General features: G+C 34.6%; 2 protein-coding genes across 3 annotated transcripts in view; both read left to right on the top strand.

Annotated features, from left to right (window-relative positions):
• prodha (proline dehydrogenase (oxidase) 1a) overlaps window positions 1–7,061 on the top strand; it is a 21,420-nt gene extending 14,359 nt beyond the window's left edge. For both annotated transcript variants that reach the window (XM_083565146.1, XM_083565147.1), the window contains 7 exons: window positions 620–701; window positions 807–899; window positions 1,333–1,479; window positions 3,101–3,276; window positions 5,019–5,117; window positions 5,224–5,312; window positions 5,842–7,061. In XM_083565146.1, coding sequence (XP_083421272.1) covers window positions 620–701; window positions 807–899; window positions 1,333–1,479; window positions 3,101–3,276; window positions 5,019–5,117; window positions 5,224–5,312; window positions 5,842–6,032 — 877 coding nt within the window. In that variant the 3' untranslated portion in view covers window positions 6,033–7,061. The remainder of the gene's footprint in view (window positions 1–619; window positions 702–806; window positions 900–1,332; window positions 1,480–3,100; window positions 3,277–5,018; window positions 5,118–5,223; window positions 5,313–5,841) is intronic.
• A 3,658-nt stretch (window positions 7,062–10,719) lies between these two features.
• Window positions 10,720–15,003, top strand: rexo4 (REX4 homolog, 3'-5' exonuclease). The gene is made up of 5 exons (XM_083564256.1): window positions 10,720–10,994; window positions 12,394–12,482; window positions 12,653–12,727; window positions 12,821–12,895; window positions 14,154–15,003. The coding sequence occupies exons 1-5, from the start codon at window positions 10,820–10,822 to the stop codon at window positions 14,283–14,285; spliced, it is 546 nt and encodes a 181-aa protein (XP_083420382.1). The 5' UTR covers window positions 10,720–10,819; the 3' UTR covers window positions 14,286–15,003.
• Window positions 15,004–16,627: the final 1,624 nt, after the last annotated feature.

Raw genomic sequence — 16,627 nt, forward strand, 5'->3', positions numbered from 1 at the left:
AAGCTTTATTTCACAAAAATAAAAGTTTTCTTTTCATGTTATTAATATCACGCTTGTGAGTCCAACTGCATAGAATACAGGAATACTTAACTTTAGAATTACAAAACATTATAATTAGTTGCCTCTAGTTAATGTGTTAAATAATAATAACAACACATGCAACTTTCAAGTCATTCTGGTTTTAAATGTTGACTGGCTCACCTGATGTTTTTATTTATTCAAGTTAACTTTTTTATAATATTTTATGTATTCTGTTGTTATAATGAAAAGCTCCTACAGTGAATGTGTAATGATTGTAAAATAGTAATTTAATATTTAATATATTTATTTTGATCACATGTAATTTGTGGTATTTTCCATCTCGTGCAACTTGCAAGGTATGAAATACCTCTGATGTAAACAGTAAATGCTAATATGCTGTAATAGGTGCCATAATTTGTTAAATTTACATACTGCTGTAAAGTCATAAATTATTCATAATAAGTACAGTGAGCATCAGCAAAACAGATCACCGCTTCTATATTTAGGGCTAATCTTTGGGTAAATAAGAGTTTACTACAGTACCACTGTGGCACTTAGTTTGACCGGTATACCATAACACTTTTTTATCTATTGGCAGGACTATTGATTTGTTGGACTGGAACAGCCTCATCAATGACAGAACAAAGATTTCCAACCTGCTTGTAGTGCCCAATGTGGAGGTATTTACTGCATTTTTATTACCAAACAATAACCAGATTGCTATGTATTGTATTTTTAATATCACGGTTCCCTGTATACACTTATTTTTTTGTGTGCGATCTCAGACTGGTCATCTGGAGCCTCTACTGTCCCGGTTTACTGATGAAGAAGAGCGACAGATGAAGAGGATGCTTCAGAGAATGGACACACTAGCCAAGGTACAACATACATACATATGAATAGAATACAATGAAGGTGATCCAGTGCACAATATTTTACAACAGAAAATATATATCCATATAAAAAATAGTTATAAAAAACAATAGAAAATAATATATTTATTTAGATACATGTGAACATTGAACAGTCATAGAATTTTTTTATACATTATTGGTATATAGCAATATATAACAAGCCAATTTTTTATAATTTAAATTGGACAGATAATGCCTTATAAAGAACAGTAGGGGATTCAAGTTTTTTTGCTTGACTGAAAGCATAAGACTAGGGGGGTGCATTGAGATCCCACAGGATAAAACAAAATAAAAAATGCAAGAATTGCAAGAAGATTTTACTTTAATGTGTAGCTTTGACAAACAGTTCTCTGAAGGGATGCCATATTTCAGCAACTTTTTTGTGTGTGCATGTTAGCATGCCAATGAGAATGGGGTGAGGCTGATGGTGGATGCCGAGCAGACTTATTTCCAGCCAGCAATCAGCAGACTGACTCTAGAGATGCAGAGGATCTTCAACCTGCAACGCCCCATCATTTTTAACACTTACCAGTGTTATCTTAAAGTAAGGCATACACAAACAGGTACACAAATTTGCCAATGATAGTTGCTTAAATAAATACTGAATGAATTAAAAGAAATGACATTATTTGCCAGAGGTGCACTCTTAATAAAATTCTATGTTTAATCAGTAAATTAATTTAATAGATTTAGCCTGTCATTTGTTTTTAATGTATCCAAATGCACATGCAGGTGTAAATAAATTACATCAACCAGCAATTCCATTGCAATCTTTTACAATTTACCTGCAACAGGTTGGATTGCAGGTACAGCCAAGTTCACTCCAAAACTGTTATGTACAACTCATTTCCAGAGATTTTGCGCTTTCCTGTTTTCCTTAAATGTTAAAATAACCCTCCAATGAGATGTCAATCACAGCAATGGCCCCCAGCCAATTTGAGTTTGAGACCCCTGTTTTAGGGTATTTCTACACCTTGTTTGTTTAACGCTTTCAAAAGCTCTCAGAGCAGTTCAGCGTGTATGTAAGCAAACCATGTGATCTCAGAACCCCCTTAAAGGACCCAAAAGCTAACCTTTGGAGATGGTCTGAGTATGGTTCTTTTTGTGGGTTATTTGTGGTTCAATATCTTTGTGATATGCAAAAGCAATGAGATCCCTGTCCGCTTTGCGTTTCGTTTCGACATGTCTACCTGGAGGCTTGCCGTACCTGCAGCCATTTTACGTCACTGCTGTAACAACAAAAAAAACAATAAGGTCAATAAGGCCGGTCGTGGGGTTGTGTGGTCCCAGGAGGAGAGTTGTGCACTTATTGTAATTTGGAAAGATGATTACATTAAACGCCAGCTCTCCTCAACCCATAAAAACATAAAAGTGTTTCTTTTGTTTGCCCAAAAAATTAAGGAAAGGAGATATAACAGAACTGCGCAACAGTGCCACGTTAAAGTGAAAAAAAACTTCGCCAGAAGTACATGAGCACCCTGGACAAAATCTGTCAAAGTGGAGAGAAATAAATAAATATTTTAAGAATAACCAATATAATAAGAATACCCAAAATTCACTGCTGTGCAGAAAGCTGGGTTCTTATAAAGTTTGGTGTGAACAAGAAGGTGTCTGAGAAAAAAAACTGAGTTCTTCTTTTGAGTCCACTAGATTGTGAACACCAAAAGGACAGAGGTCACTTTTGGCTGGTTCCCTTTCTGGTTTAATTTAAGTGAATTGGGTTTGATTCTTTTGCAAAAAACTATATCTGAAAACATATATATATATATATATATATATATATGACATTAATATAAAACAGTGGCACAAACATGCATTAAAATAAATTTGACAGTGTATTCCATATGTTAAAAGTGCAATAACTTCTTATGTTATATGATATGAACTTACCAAAAACACCATTTAAATCTGAGCATCAAACCATAAAGTATAATGCATGATTTGTAGTGTCAAGTCAAGTTTATTTATATATATAACAGTCAAGGTGAATGGTGTGCATTTATCCCTGATGAGCAAGCCCTCATGAGCAAACTCCCTTAGATGTTCCATACCTGCCTAAAATGCTGTGCAAATTTTTTTATGGATTGACAATCTGATCTAAATGTTTTCTAGCAGTGGTTGTAAAACTAGCAAATCATTAAAAACTATTTATTAATTGTGTGTAGGAGGCTTATGATAACGTGACTATGGATGTGGAGCTATCACGACGGGAAGCCTGGTATTTCGGAGCAAAACTGGTTCGTGGGGCTTACATGCACCAGGAAAGACAAAGAGCAGCTGAGATTGGATACAATGATCCAATTAACCCTGACTACGAGTCCACAAACAGAATGTACCACAGGTCATCTTTCATTGTTTCTCCTTTTTTTTTTGCTACAATATTTAATTTGACTATAACAGAAACGGAATGTAGGCAGCATTTGTAAAAATGTAGGGGCATCTCAATAAATTAGGTCATCGAAAAGTTTATTTATTTCAGTAATTCAGCTCAAAAAGTGAAACTCATTATATAGACTTATTACACCCAGACTGATATTTCAAATGTTTATTTCTTTTAATTTTGATAATTTGAATTACTTCAATAAATCAAATATGCTAATTTATTAAGATGCACATGTATATATTTAGTTTTATATATGTTTCTTTTATAAATAATAACAATATTCTGCTCTGTTTATCTCATCTTCATGGCCTTCATCAGCCGAGTAAACACATTGAATGAAGTCAAATAAACACACTCACACACACATCGACTTTATTTGTTCTGTAAAAGATCAAATATATTTTAAAGTATACTTTTGTCCATATATTGAGTCAGTGGTGACTAAAATATGTATAAAATATTCTTCATGATACCTTCACTTTCTGTGTGTGCGTTCCACAGAAAATAGTCATACTGAGGTTTCAACACAACATTATTGTGGGGAAAAATTTCCTTTCTGAGTAAGATAATTAGCACTTTTAATGGTATTTTCTGTAAATTAAAATAAGTGGAGTTGTTTAGAGTTAAAAGTTATAAGAAATCACAAAATTAAAAACATAAAATTATTTAACAAGCATTCAATTCTTTTACACCAGTTACATTTGTCCCTCATGTACCACCGCCTGCTACTCCACTGGTTATATGCAATATTTATGCTCAGTGAATGAGGCATAGCATATTGACTAATAACATGCCAAACAGAATCACAAGCTAATGAAAAAATGCAATGTTTTCTTTTCTGTTCATACATTTGACTGGAACATCTTGTTCATACCCTCCCTTATTACCCCTCATCATCTCATTCTACATGCACCACTTTAATTTAGTTACATTTAGTAGTAGTCCTGCTCCAAGATGGCGGCGCGGCAGTAGCTCGCCGCAGCCTATCCGGATCCAAAAATGGTGCTTACAACCTGAACTTAACACACACTCATTACTCATCTCAATCCATTCCACCATCATTTATTTATTATTTAAACTTAACCATATTACACTGTTTACATGCAGTTTTTCGCACCTCAGGACTGCTGCTACTGCTGTTTTTTGCACTGCATTGTGTATGTTTACATATAATCTTGGTTATAGTTTTTATAGTTCTCTTTGCACAGTACTCTATATATATATATATATATATACAGTAGGTTTACTTGTCGGCGCTATCTTGTGTTATGTGTATTGTCCTGTATCGTCTGTCTGTCTGTACTGTTGTCTGTCTGTTTGTACTGTCTGTCTCTACTGTTTTTTTCACTAGGTTGCACTCGATGCACTTTCTGTAGCTTTGTGTTGTGTTGTAGCTCTATGTTATTTAGTGTAGCACCAGGGTTCTGGAGGAACGTTGTCTCATTTTTACTGTGTACTGTGTACCGCTGTGTATAGTAGAAATGACAATAAAAGCCTCTTGACTTGACTTGACTAGTGAATGTGTAAAGACATGCAGATACTCTTAAAATTATATGGGTAAAACCCATTTTTGGCCAAACTGAATTTAATGGAATATAGCCATCAGAAACATCATAATGTGAAAAGCATTTAAAAACAATATATTTAAAGATTTAGATTCATTTACATATTTTAATTAAATAAATATTTTTGTGCAAAAGGTGTTTGGAGTATGTCCTGGAGGAGATCTACCACCACAGGATGGCCAATGTCATGGTGGCATCGCACAATGAAGACACAGTTAAATTCACGCTGGAAAAGTGAGTCTGGACCAACACACAAATTGATATACACCTGCTTGCAATTACTGTTTCTGTCCGTGTGGGTGTGATGTTTTAACGAAGGCTTTCTGTTTTGGGGATGCAGGATGAATGAGATGGGAATTTCTCCCAGGGAAAACAAGGTCTATTTTGGCCAGTTGCTTGGAATGTGTGACCAGATCAGTTTCCCTCTAGGTGAGAACTCCTACAGACTTGAATCGTATTATCTAGAGCTGACATTATCATTTTTAACGTCATAAAATATTTATTTGTATTTTTTTTTTTTAATGCAATAAAATCCCATATAAATGTATTAAATTAAATGCATACTTAAATTACACTCATATTGTGTGTAGTGTTTGGCCCAAGTTCTTGTCGCAAAAAGCATTTAACATGTTGTACTCTGTATGAATGTGTGTGACAAATACAATTGTAATCACATTTTTTTACATATTATTTGATAAAGAAGAGGTGGCTTTTAATAGTTACCTTTTGTTTATGACAGATATTTGTACATATTTAAAAAGAAGAAAAGACTGTTTAGATTATGCATTATTTCTTTAATTAATTATATATTAAAAAGCTAGTTTTAACACAATTTAGTTTTATGGTTCGACACTATATAATTTTAGACTCTGTTCAATTGGATGCAGTTGCATACTTATATAATAAATAGAAAAGGTCTGACTGATGTGTTTTTGTGTTTGTGTGTGCATGAGAGCAGGTCAGGCTGGATTTCCTGTGTATAAGTATGTGCCCTATGGCCCAGTGAATGAGGTGGTCCCGTACCTGTCTCGCAGAGCTCAGGAAAATCGTAGCATCATGAAGGGCTCCCAAAGAGAGCGACGCCTGCTGTGGAAAGAAATCAAGCGTAGACTGCTTACCGGACAACTGCTCTACAAGCCGGTTTACTGAATCTCTAGTTCCACTTTTTTCCTCACCGCCTCTTGTCCTAAAGCATATCTTTATTGATAAATACACAGACAGGCACACATGCATACATTTACTCCGCCTCAAGACGTAACAAGTTACAGGTAAGATTTTCCATTGCTGTTGCCATTGATGGAACTTGGCCACAGTTTAACCTTTTTTTGTTAGTGAATCACATCACATTTTAGCCTACAGTGTCTGCTGCTATAAATCCTATCAAGGTTTTATAAGGTACAATTGTGCTTACAGTTGTTAAACAGAGAGGATTTTCTGTAACAAAGGATTATGATGATTTTATAACTCAACTATAGAATAAATATTGAAATTAGATGTGCATTATTTTACTGGGAGCAGCTGGTTTAAAAGACGATTTGTTTCATCAGTGATCAGTTGCAGGCAAGAAAAGTTCAGTAATATACATGTCTGTGTATTTTCCTATTCTTACTCTGCAGTGTGAGGGGGGGAAAAAGGTCTTGTTGAATTACTCAGACATCACCTACTGCTGTACTGAAGTCATTGGCAATCTCCTTTTTATTTGTTAAGAAAAGTGTAAAATAGATGCTAATGCTGAATGTTAGTACATTACTTTCAAAGCACACACATAATTGTTTGTTAGTGGGTTTGTTAAAAAATTCCACAAGTATAATCTTGGCAGAGGTAAAAGGCACCAAAGCATCTATACACTCAGACATGCAAAATGACTCTGTGTGCTAATAGAAAAAGCGTTGTTATTATTCTACCTACAGAAAGTATTGCATACCCCCCCCCCCAACAGTGTTTTTATTTTTTTTTGCTGTTTTTTGTTTTTTTGTTTGTGTCTTTGTTTGTGTGTAACATACATGCAGACTGTAGCAGGTAGATGTTTTAAGTTTTTTTGTTAAATTTCTTTAGTCTTCATTTTTATTTCTGAGAACTGCTATGTTTAAAAGTAACAATTTATTTTTAAGTCTTTAACTTTCATGATCTGCTGTGGATATTCAATTCCAAATAAATATGTGCTGCCCCTTTGTGTAATGTTTTGTATGTCTGAATTTCTTGCGTATTTATTTTTAATCAAAACATTTTTAAAATTATTATTCATAATAACACATTTGACTCAATTTAGTTAAATATTTAATTATATACACACAGTATCTCACAAAAGTAAGTACACCCTCGCAGTTCAGCAACGATTTTACTATATCTACTCAAGGAACAATACTATAGAAATTAAACTCTGGCAAGAGTAGTCAATGTGCATCTTGTATAGCAGTATAGATTTATAGTCCTCTGAAAGTAACTCAACATACAGCCATTATTGTTAAAATAGCTGGCAACAAAAGTGACTGTCTAATGACATACTTAGCCAGTCTATCACTCTCAGGTTCTTCAGCAAGGCAGTTATCATCTTGGAGGTGTGTTTGGGGTCATTTTCATGTTGGTAAACTGCCATTCTGACCAGCTTCTGAAGAGAGGGCATCATGTTCTGCTTCAGAATGTCACAGTACATGATGGAATCCATATTTTCGTTTATCTTAGTTTCATCAGACCAAAGGAAATGGTTCCAGTATTTCATGCTTCTGAACAGGTTGTCTTCAGCAAACTGTGGGCTTTCTTGAGCCAGCTTTAAAAAAGGTTTCCTTCTGGGACGACGGCCATGCAAACCAGAAGGTCCCCATCTGCAACTTCTAAAGCAATGCTAGCAGCACTCATGCATCTGTTTTTTGAAGTAGCTTCTGCACCTGACCTACAGCACTCAACTTCTGTGATCGACCCTTGCGAGGCCTGTTCTGAGTGGAACCCGGAATGTATTCAGACCCCCTTCACTTTTTACAATTTTATGTTGCAGCCTGATACTACAATCGTTTAAATTACTACTATTATTACTTCTGATTATTTCTTAAAAATCTACACTCTATACTCCATAATGACTACTATGAAATATCACATGGACATAAGTATTTAGACCCTTCAGAACAACACTTACAAATGTGTTCAGGTGCCTCTCAATCCTCTTGATTGTTGCTGAGATTTTTCTACTTCCTGAATGGAGTCTACTTTTGGAAAGGTTTATTGATTAGACATGATTTGATAAGGCAAATACTCCCTTATTTGGGGCCTCACAGCCGACAATGCATATCAGAGCAAAAACCCAGTTGGCTGTGCATTTGCTACCTGGGCCTTCAGTGGGGATGTACACAACTCAATCCACCTCTTATTACAACCACTATCAGGTCGCAATTAAAGAAACCATCAATAATATACAAAAACACAACGTGTGGCATTACAGAAAGAGAGGCATTTTGCATATGGAGAGCGAATAACATTTTACTAAAGCAAGAAACCCAGTAAAGAAAACTCCAAATCTAGAGCAGTTCAGAATCAATATTTGTCTAATAACATGACAAAAACATTCAAATCAAAATACAATACAACCTACTCACCAGAGATCCATACAACCATCCAACTAATCAGTTGACAGAAAATGGTGAGGCGAATATGAAATCTGATTGGAAGAAACAGCGCCATTTCCTAGGGAGACTATGGTAAAAACAAACGCCAGCAGTATTAACTTTGCAGGCCCTGGGCAGATTAAATTGACATGGCAGCACATAGAGGCTGAAATCTGATTGGACAAAAAAATCTAACATCTACATACACGTACTGGAAGAAGTGCAGCCAAGAGAAACGCTACAAAATGAGAATAAACTGTTGGGAATATATTAGTACATGGTAGTTTCATGGAACAAATATTAGAATTTAGGTTGTAAATGTAGGTAAGTGTTTCTGATAGTGTTAAGGCCAGCAAAGAAGGCTTTGCTGGCCCTGACCGCCCTCCACTGCAAAAACCAAACCATGGGGTCAAATGATAAATTATTATATATATTTTATATTATATAATTTTCTATAATAATTTTTCTATAATAATAATATCCTGCATATGACTGTGTAAAAAGCAATGGGTACACAAGGCTGTTATGACTGTTATTTAGTTATCATAATGGGAAAACCTAATTGTCTGTTCACTGTTTTTGTTATTGCTCACTGGTTAAAAGACACCAGAACTAACAGAGGTAGCATTTTGACCATCCTTCACGACATCTTTTTTTTTATTCATTAATCTCTAATGTTTTCCTATATGCAGGACCGCTTTTTATTTATCCACATCAGAAAATTTCAATAGCCAGCCTGCATGTTTTAATCCGTCTAATAAAAGCAACAATACTACCAGAAGGGGGCACTGTAATACAGACATTTATTTTTGCCAACGCAATAAAAATCAGAATAACATAGGAAACCCGGCATGTAGTTTTTTTTTTTTTTTTTTTTTTTTTACCTTTTAACGTATTAATTACGTTTTAATAGAACATATCTCGTTTTTAAAGGGGTGATTTGTCAAGAGAGAAAAAATTTATAGTCAGGATTGATGTATTAAGATAAGCATTGCTTTTCTTTTAATTGTTTAAAAAGCTTCTTAATTTAAATGTCAATTTAAATTTAAAGCTCCATTATTTCAGCTAAAACACACACAGACTTCCCACCTTTATAGTGAGTAAGTCTTAAAAATTATACTTTTTATACACGTATTTAAAAATACTAACTCAACTAACATTTAATTACGCGCTTGATGCAGAATCATCCGGAACTGTCCGTCTCCTCAGACCGGACTGTTGTAAATGTTACACACAAACCGGAAAGACTGACTGCATGGTTGGTACATGCTGTAGAGACAGTTGTACGTGTTTGCACTCAGATTTCTTTTTATTAATTAGAGACATTCATTTAAATATCCATTGCTTTACTCGACAGTCTGTTATCGGTCGTCGTTATCATTATAGCTTCAAAAAGAAAAAAAAACATTGATGGCCTAGATAATGAATGTTAGTGTGAACTTTTTCGTTTATGTGGTGGTTTAATCAGAATTAAACTGCGTGTTAATTTTACTTTTTAACCCACTGTTAGAAATGTCTAAAGCAAAGATAAAGGAGGCCACTTCGGCTCTTAGTATACAAACAAACAAGCAAACTAATTGCGTGAAGGGAAAAGACAAAGCTGGCAAGAAACGAAAATACTTCTACCAACACATGGAGCCTAAAGCGAAAGAAGCGAAGAAAACCACATTTCTTCCGCCCAGAGATTCTGCAGAGTTTTCGGCTAACTGGAAGACTCTTCTTATGGTGAGTAGGTGCGACACGGTCACCTGTATGTAGGCATTAATGTGCCTGTAAGCATGTTTCATCATTATGCATAAATAGCTACAAAGTGGCCACTGGTGTAATAAGTTAGTAATTAAATGCTTTATTAAAATAAAAGCTTTGTCACATGTTAGCACAGTTCTCACACAGTTTCCAACAATTGAGTTGTCCACATCCATTTCTTTGCAAGCCTTTGCCTTAATTCTTCTGCTTAATGACTGCCTAAATCTGTTCAAATACATCACTATATACATTCCTATCTGAAAGTAATTGAGTGGCAAGGACAAATCTTTTACCTTTGCTATTAACTGAAGAGCTTTGGGTTTGAGATTAAAAACGAAGAAACTATGGAACGACAGTTCTGAATTTCATCTTCAGTTTTTTCCAATATTTACAGTGTGTTCAGGAAGCATTCAGGCCCCTTGACTAGTTTCATTGTTGCAGTTTGGATGTAGCCTGTGTCTATTTTTGATGACCTTCTTTGTCCTTTTTGTGTACTGGTATTTCTAGCTAGTTTTTCTAACAGGAATTGTTTAGTTATTTTGTTTTTCTTCCTTGCTGCTTATCGTGATTGACAGATTGACACGTGCTGTTGCTATGGATTGTGAGATGGTCGGTGTGGGTCCTGGAGGAGAGGAAAGCATGCTGGCACGTGTCTCCATTGTAAACTACTTTGGCAAGTGTGTCTATGACAAATATGTTAAATCAACACAGAAAGTCACCGATTACAGGACAGCCGTGAGTGGCATTCGGCCTGCTGACATCCAGCACGGTGAGCAAAAGAAAATGTTTTTGGTATCATAAAATATTAAGCAGGTTTAATTTCTTAATAATCTTAATATGTTAATAATCACGTTGTTAATATTGTCATCTGGATGCCCAAATATCGTAATAGTTTTAGTAATGAGCAATCATTGTTCACTTCCTGTGCAAAATATTTTGCTTTGATTTATTTTTAATTGCTTCTATATGTTAAAACAAATTGAAGTCATTTAGTAATGCAACTCCAGTTGTAGCCCACTGCTAAGTTCCTAAGTTCGAAACTATATAGTTTAAGCAGAATATACATTGTCTGGCCAAACAAGTCACCATCTGAATTTAACTAATCATCTAGATAAGAGTTTTCCATTGGGTTATAACCGATGCAGTGCCTAGCTTCTCATTTCATAAACAACCAGGTTGGAGAAATGAGAAAACAACTAAGGAGATTGCTGGATTTACTAAAATTGGGTTAAAACCTGGAAGTATAGTGGTGAGCCATCATCTTGAAGAAATGAGTGGAGATTACTTAAATGTTTGGTTAAATAAAATTTTATAAACAGTATTCACAGCTATGTTTAATAGATAAAAGTATGAAAAGTAAAAGTATTTCCACATACACAAAGCAAAGTGAGCTGTAGGGATTGGAAGTAAACAGTTGTTTAGCCTTAAGAACACCAAAACAAAATCTGTAAAATGTGTGAAGGAAAATTTGGGGAGAAAAAGACTTCAATCTGCGAAGGAGCATAAAGCTAATGGGTCTAATAAGCCCAGCTAATGTTCCAGACTGATGCACCCATCATGTCTAGTGCGTCGTATGTCTATGATAGAGGGCTTATGATCTGGAGCTGTTTCACTTGGTCAGGTCTAGGTTCCGCAATGTTATGATTTAATACCAGGATTTCTATAAATATTTTTTTTTTTTTTTTCTTCTTCTTCCTGATGACACAGGCATATTCTAAGATGACAATGCCAGGATTCATCAGGCTCAAATTGTGAATGAGTGGTTTATGGATCATGCGACAGCATTTTTTTTTACATAAAGATTGGCCACCACAGAGTCCAGTCATTAAACCCATTAAGAAACTTTGCAGTGACTAGAGAACACTTTATGCAGTGGGTCGACTCTCTTTAATTATTAGTAAGATCTTGCCAAGAAATTAATGAAACGGTGAACTGTAAACAAAGAAAAAGGTGGTCCAACAAAATATTAATGTGTATAATAATTTTTGCCCATGCAGTGTATTGTTATTAGTGATCATATGCACTAAATTGTTGTAAAATGTACATTTAAATAGCAACACCTCTTGATACCTCTTTTAAGAACACATTGTTGATTTGTTAATGATGTAATACATTTGCTGCACATTGTATCTTTAATTGGTATTTAGTTCCAACTGTATGTTTTACAGGGGAGAGCTTCAAAACAGTACAACAGGAGGTGGCAAAGATACTGGAGGGACGAATACTAGTTGGACATGCCATCCATAATGACTTAAAGGTACTCAGTGTACACCACTGAGTTTCATGCTGACTATATATTTTATGTATGGATGTGTGTGTGTGTGTGTGTGTGTGTGTGTGTGTGTGTGTGTGTGTGTGTGTGTGTGTGTGTGTGTGTGTGTGTGTAAAACATTGAAAGATCTGCATTTTTTTTTTTTTTTTTTTCAGATTTTATTACTGGATCACCCAAAAAGAAATACAAGAGACACTCAAAAATACAAACCATTTAAGACGATAGTGAAGGTAGTGACAGTTTTCTAATCATACTTTAAATATATATATTTTTTCTGTTTAATGTTAATATCTGTTGAATGTCTGTTTTATCACACACGACAGAGTGGACGTCCGTCGCTGAGGGTTTTGTGTCGGGAGATTCTGAATGTGAAAGTTCAACAGGGAGAGCACTCGTCTGTATGTATCTTTTAGTTTAATTAAAGTTCACACATACTGTCTGAGTTGTGTGTTTGTGTGGGGGTGCAGTGTTTGTGATTGTAGCATTTTTTTTATTTAAGTGTCTAGAAGTATTGGAACAGCAGATCAGTTCAGCTGTACACTGAAGACATCTGGCTTTGAGTTCACTAGACGAATGATGAGAGAGCTCAAAATTTCAGTTATTTTTTTTTATATTTACATATAGATGTGGTAAACAACTTAGCGCAACGTTTCCCAACCTTTGGCAACCATGTCATTTTTTTTATTCCAAGAAAAATTTTCCAAAGGCTTGGTGATTTGGGGGTCATAACTAAACACAATAATGTGTATTATATTACTGTTATATTTCATTACACATATGATAAAAAATTTTACTTATCTCACCATTATACAGAATCAGTGGGATCTTTATTAATCAATACATAAAAAAACACTGTGACTGAAACAAGTGTGGAAAATTCACATAATCAGAAATGACCGTCTTACAAAATATACAGAAGTCAATAAAATGGAAATTAAATAAGAATTTAAAGGTTTTTATTATTTCTGTACTAAATGATTCATGGTACTGGTCTTTGGAAAAATTATCTTGCGTGAAAATGGTCTATGACATTAAAAATAATGTGGTTTGGGACCCTTTAACTTAAAACTTGGGACCTTCGGTTGAACCCATCCAAGTAATGGAAGATATTGAACCATTGGTGAATGACAGGTTTTACTGTATTTCCTGTTACATTGTTTAGAAAAATCAACAGCTGTGAATATCTAATTGTGGTTTGAGCCTGGCATTTCCCTTGTGAGGACTTTTTTGTTTAAAAAAAAAATATATATATATATATATATATATATATATATAAAGATCTCTAATCTTCATTGATGATGATTGGAAAGACTGCATAAATATTGGTTTCTAATTTATAAAGAAATCCATCCCATCCAAAGTGAGATCATGCAACAAGACACCCATTTTACATTTTTTTCCCTTAAAAGGAAATCTGGTCTGCTTCCAAATGTGTCCTGTTCTGTGTTGATTAATACATTTAAATGTCAATTTCAGGAAATGAAAGCTGTTATTCATATTTATCTTTAATCTTAAACCCAAATGTCTTCAGACGATAGAGAGAAAAAAAAAGGAGTAGAATTGATTTTGCCATTCTAAAACTTTTGGAACACACTGCATACATTGGTACTAAACACATGCTTTGTTATTGTGCATTCCGGCACGTATATATTCTAGGTCCAAGATGCTCAGGCTACCATGCGTTTATACACACTGGTGAAGAAGAAGTGGGAGACAGAGCTTAAAGTCAGCAGGACTCAGAACATGGACCAGAAAAGCTCTTGCAATCCCAAACCAAAGCCAACTTGAAAAAAAACTCAAAATCCAAACACAAATGGACAATGGAAATTAATAAAATGCAGCTAAAACAAAAACACACCACGGTAAATGAGTTCCAAGTGACAAGTGTGTCTGTCACATTACATGAATGCAGAACTTACAGTTTTGTCAGACTTAACATCTGTCCTGGCATCTTTAATATTGGGGTCAGTTTAAGGATTGTATACACATCATAGGGGAATGCAGTAGTGAATAATATGCAATTTCACTGGTATATTTCTTTAATTTTGCAACCCTATACAAATGTTTCACATATTTGTGCATACATAAAACATATTTTAGATTTTCAGAACTAATGGGAACTTTCTCACAGTTTGTTTTGTTATTCATTTTATTCAGTCATTTTGAGTGCTTTTTATTAAAAGACATGGACGCTGTATATGTGTGTGTGTACACACAAGTCTTATATTAGTACAGATGGAAAACATTCTTTCCAGATTTAGAATATACCTATTGAATTTTTAAATGTAAGTAGTAACTATTTGTAAAATATCAATGTATGATGGTGCTTGAAATTCTCTAAAATTGTTTATATTTAATGCATAAATATTACCCAAAACATCCAATTTTCCAAAGTCCCAAAAGTAGAAAAAGTGAATGCAATCAAACAAATTAGACAAACTATTTTTGTTTAGTTTTGTTTTTTTAATCAAGAATGATTTAATATTGAAAATGTTCCAGTATTACATATCTGTGAGTGGCACATTTTTCAGTACAGAACAGCTTCAATTCTGTTATGATGCTGGATTTCCTCATCTATTACTTAAATCTAACGTATACAGTGTCAGTAGTAACATCATCTTTAAGTTAACAAAAACTCATCAGGGTGATGTGGAAACCAATTTATTATTTAGTATTGCCTTTTTAAATAAAGAATTAGGGCCATTGCTGAAAAAGGTAGATTTTATTGTCTGAAACATGGGAAAAAATATGAATTTACATAGATTTCTATGATTACACCTAATGGACATGCACACAACCTAAGAGAACACAAACAAAACCAAAATAAAACTAAGAAAATGACCATTATGTTCGTTTATTCATGTTTAGTTAAGAGATCTAGTATTTTACCCTTTATCCTGTGAATCAGTTTTAAACACTTCAAACATCCAACTGGCTTCAACATGTTTTTTTATTCAGTATTAGCAATATTAAGATTGGGGTAAGAATGGAACCTAGCAGAGCAAGAAAGTTCTAGCTTTCACCAGTTGGCAAGTATTCTATATTAACTATGTGATTATACATTCCGTATTTAGAATTGACAGGCTTTGAATTCTTTAAAAACAACTCAACTTGTGTCATGATCAAATAATTTGGTTGCAGTTAGACTTCACTGACTAGCTGCATTCACACACACATATATATATATATATATATATATATATATATATATATATATATATATATATATATATATATATATACTGGTTCAATGCTGGTATAAATGAATTCTTAGCTGGCTAATACCTAGCCCTTATCTTGTGTTTTATACAGGCTAACATTTAAAAGATTACATTCTAACAAACTCCAAAATTGTGCCTTGCCTAGTCAAGCATGGTGGTGGTAGCGTCATGGTCTGGGGCTGCACAAGTGCTGCTGGTACTGATGAGCTGCAGTTCATTGAGGGAAACAAGGATTCCAACATGCACTGTGACATTCTAAAACAGAACATAATGCCCTCCATTCAGAAACTGGGCCGAACAGCAGTTTTCCAACATAATGACACTGCCAAGATGATAACGACCCCAAACACGACTGCTTTGCTGAGGAAGCTGAAGGTAAAGCTGATGGAGTGGCCAAGTATGTTCCCAGACCTGAACCATATTTAGCACCTTTGTGACATCCTTAAGTGGATGGTGGAGAAGTGTCATGTGTATAGCAACCAGCAGATCAATGATGTCATTATGGAGGCGTGGAAGAGGATCCCAGCAACCAGCTCTGGTGAATCTCATGCCCAGGAGGATTAGGGCAGTGATAGAAAACAATGGGGCTCACACAAAACATTGGCACTGTTGTGAAAACTATTGGACACAGGTGTAACATTCACTTAGGGTGTACTCACTTTTGTTGTGAGCTGTTTTGACAATAATGGCTGTATGTTCGTTATTTTCAGAGGACAGTAAATCTGTACTGCTATACAATCTGCATATTGACTACTTTAAAATATATGTAAGTTTTATTTCTATAGTATTGTCCCTTGAGAAGATATAAGAAAATGGTTGCTGAAATCTAAGCAGTGTACTTACTTTTGTGAGATACTGTATATACAACACCATCATAATGGCAGATTTAATACAATTTCGACTGGTTGT

This window comes from Silurus aristotelis, assembly GCF_946808225.1.
Source record: "Silurus aristotelis genome assembly, chromosome: 16".
Classification (NCBI taxonomy): Eukaryota; Metazoa; Chordata; class Actinopteri; order Siluriformes; family Siluridae; genus Silurus; species Silurus aristotelis.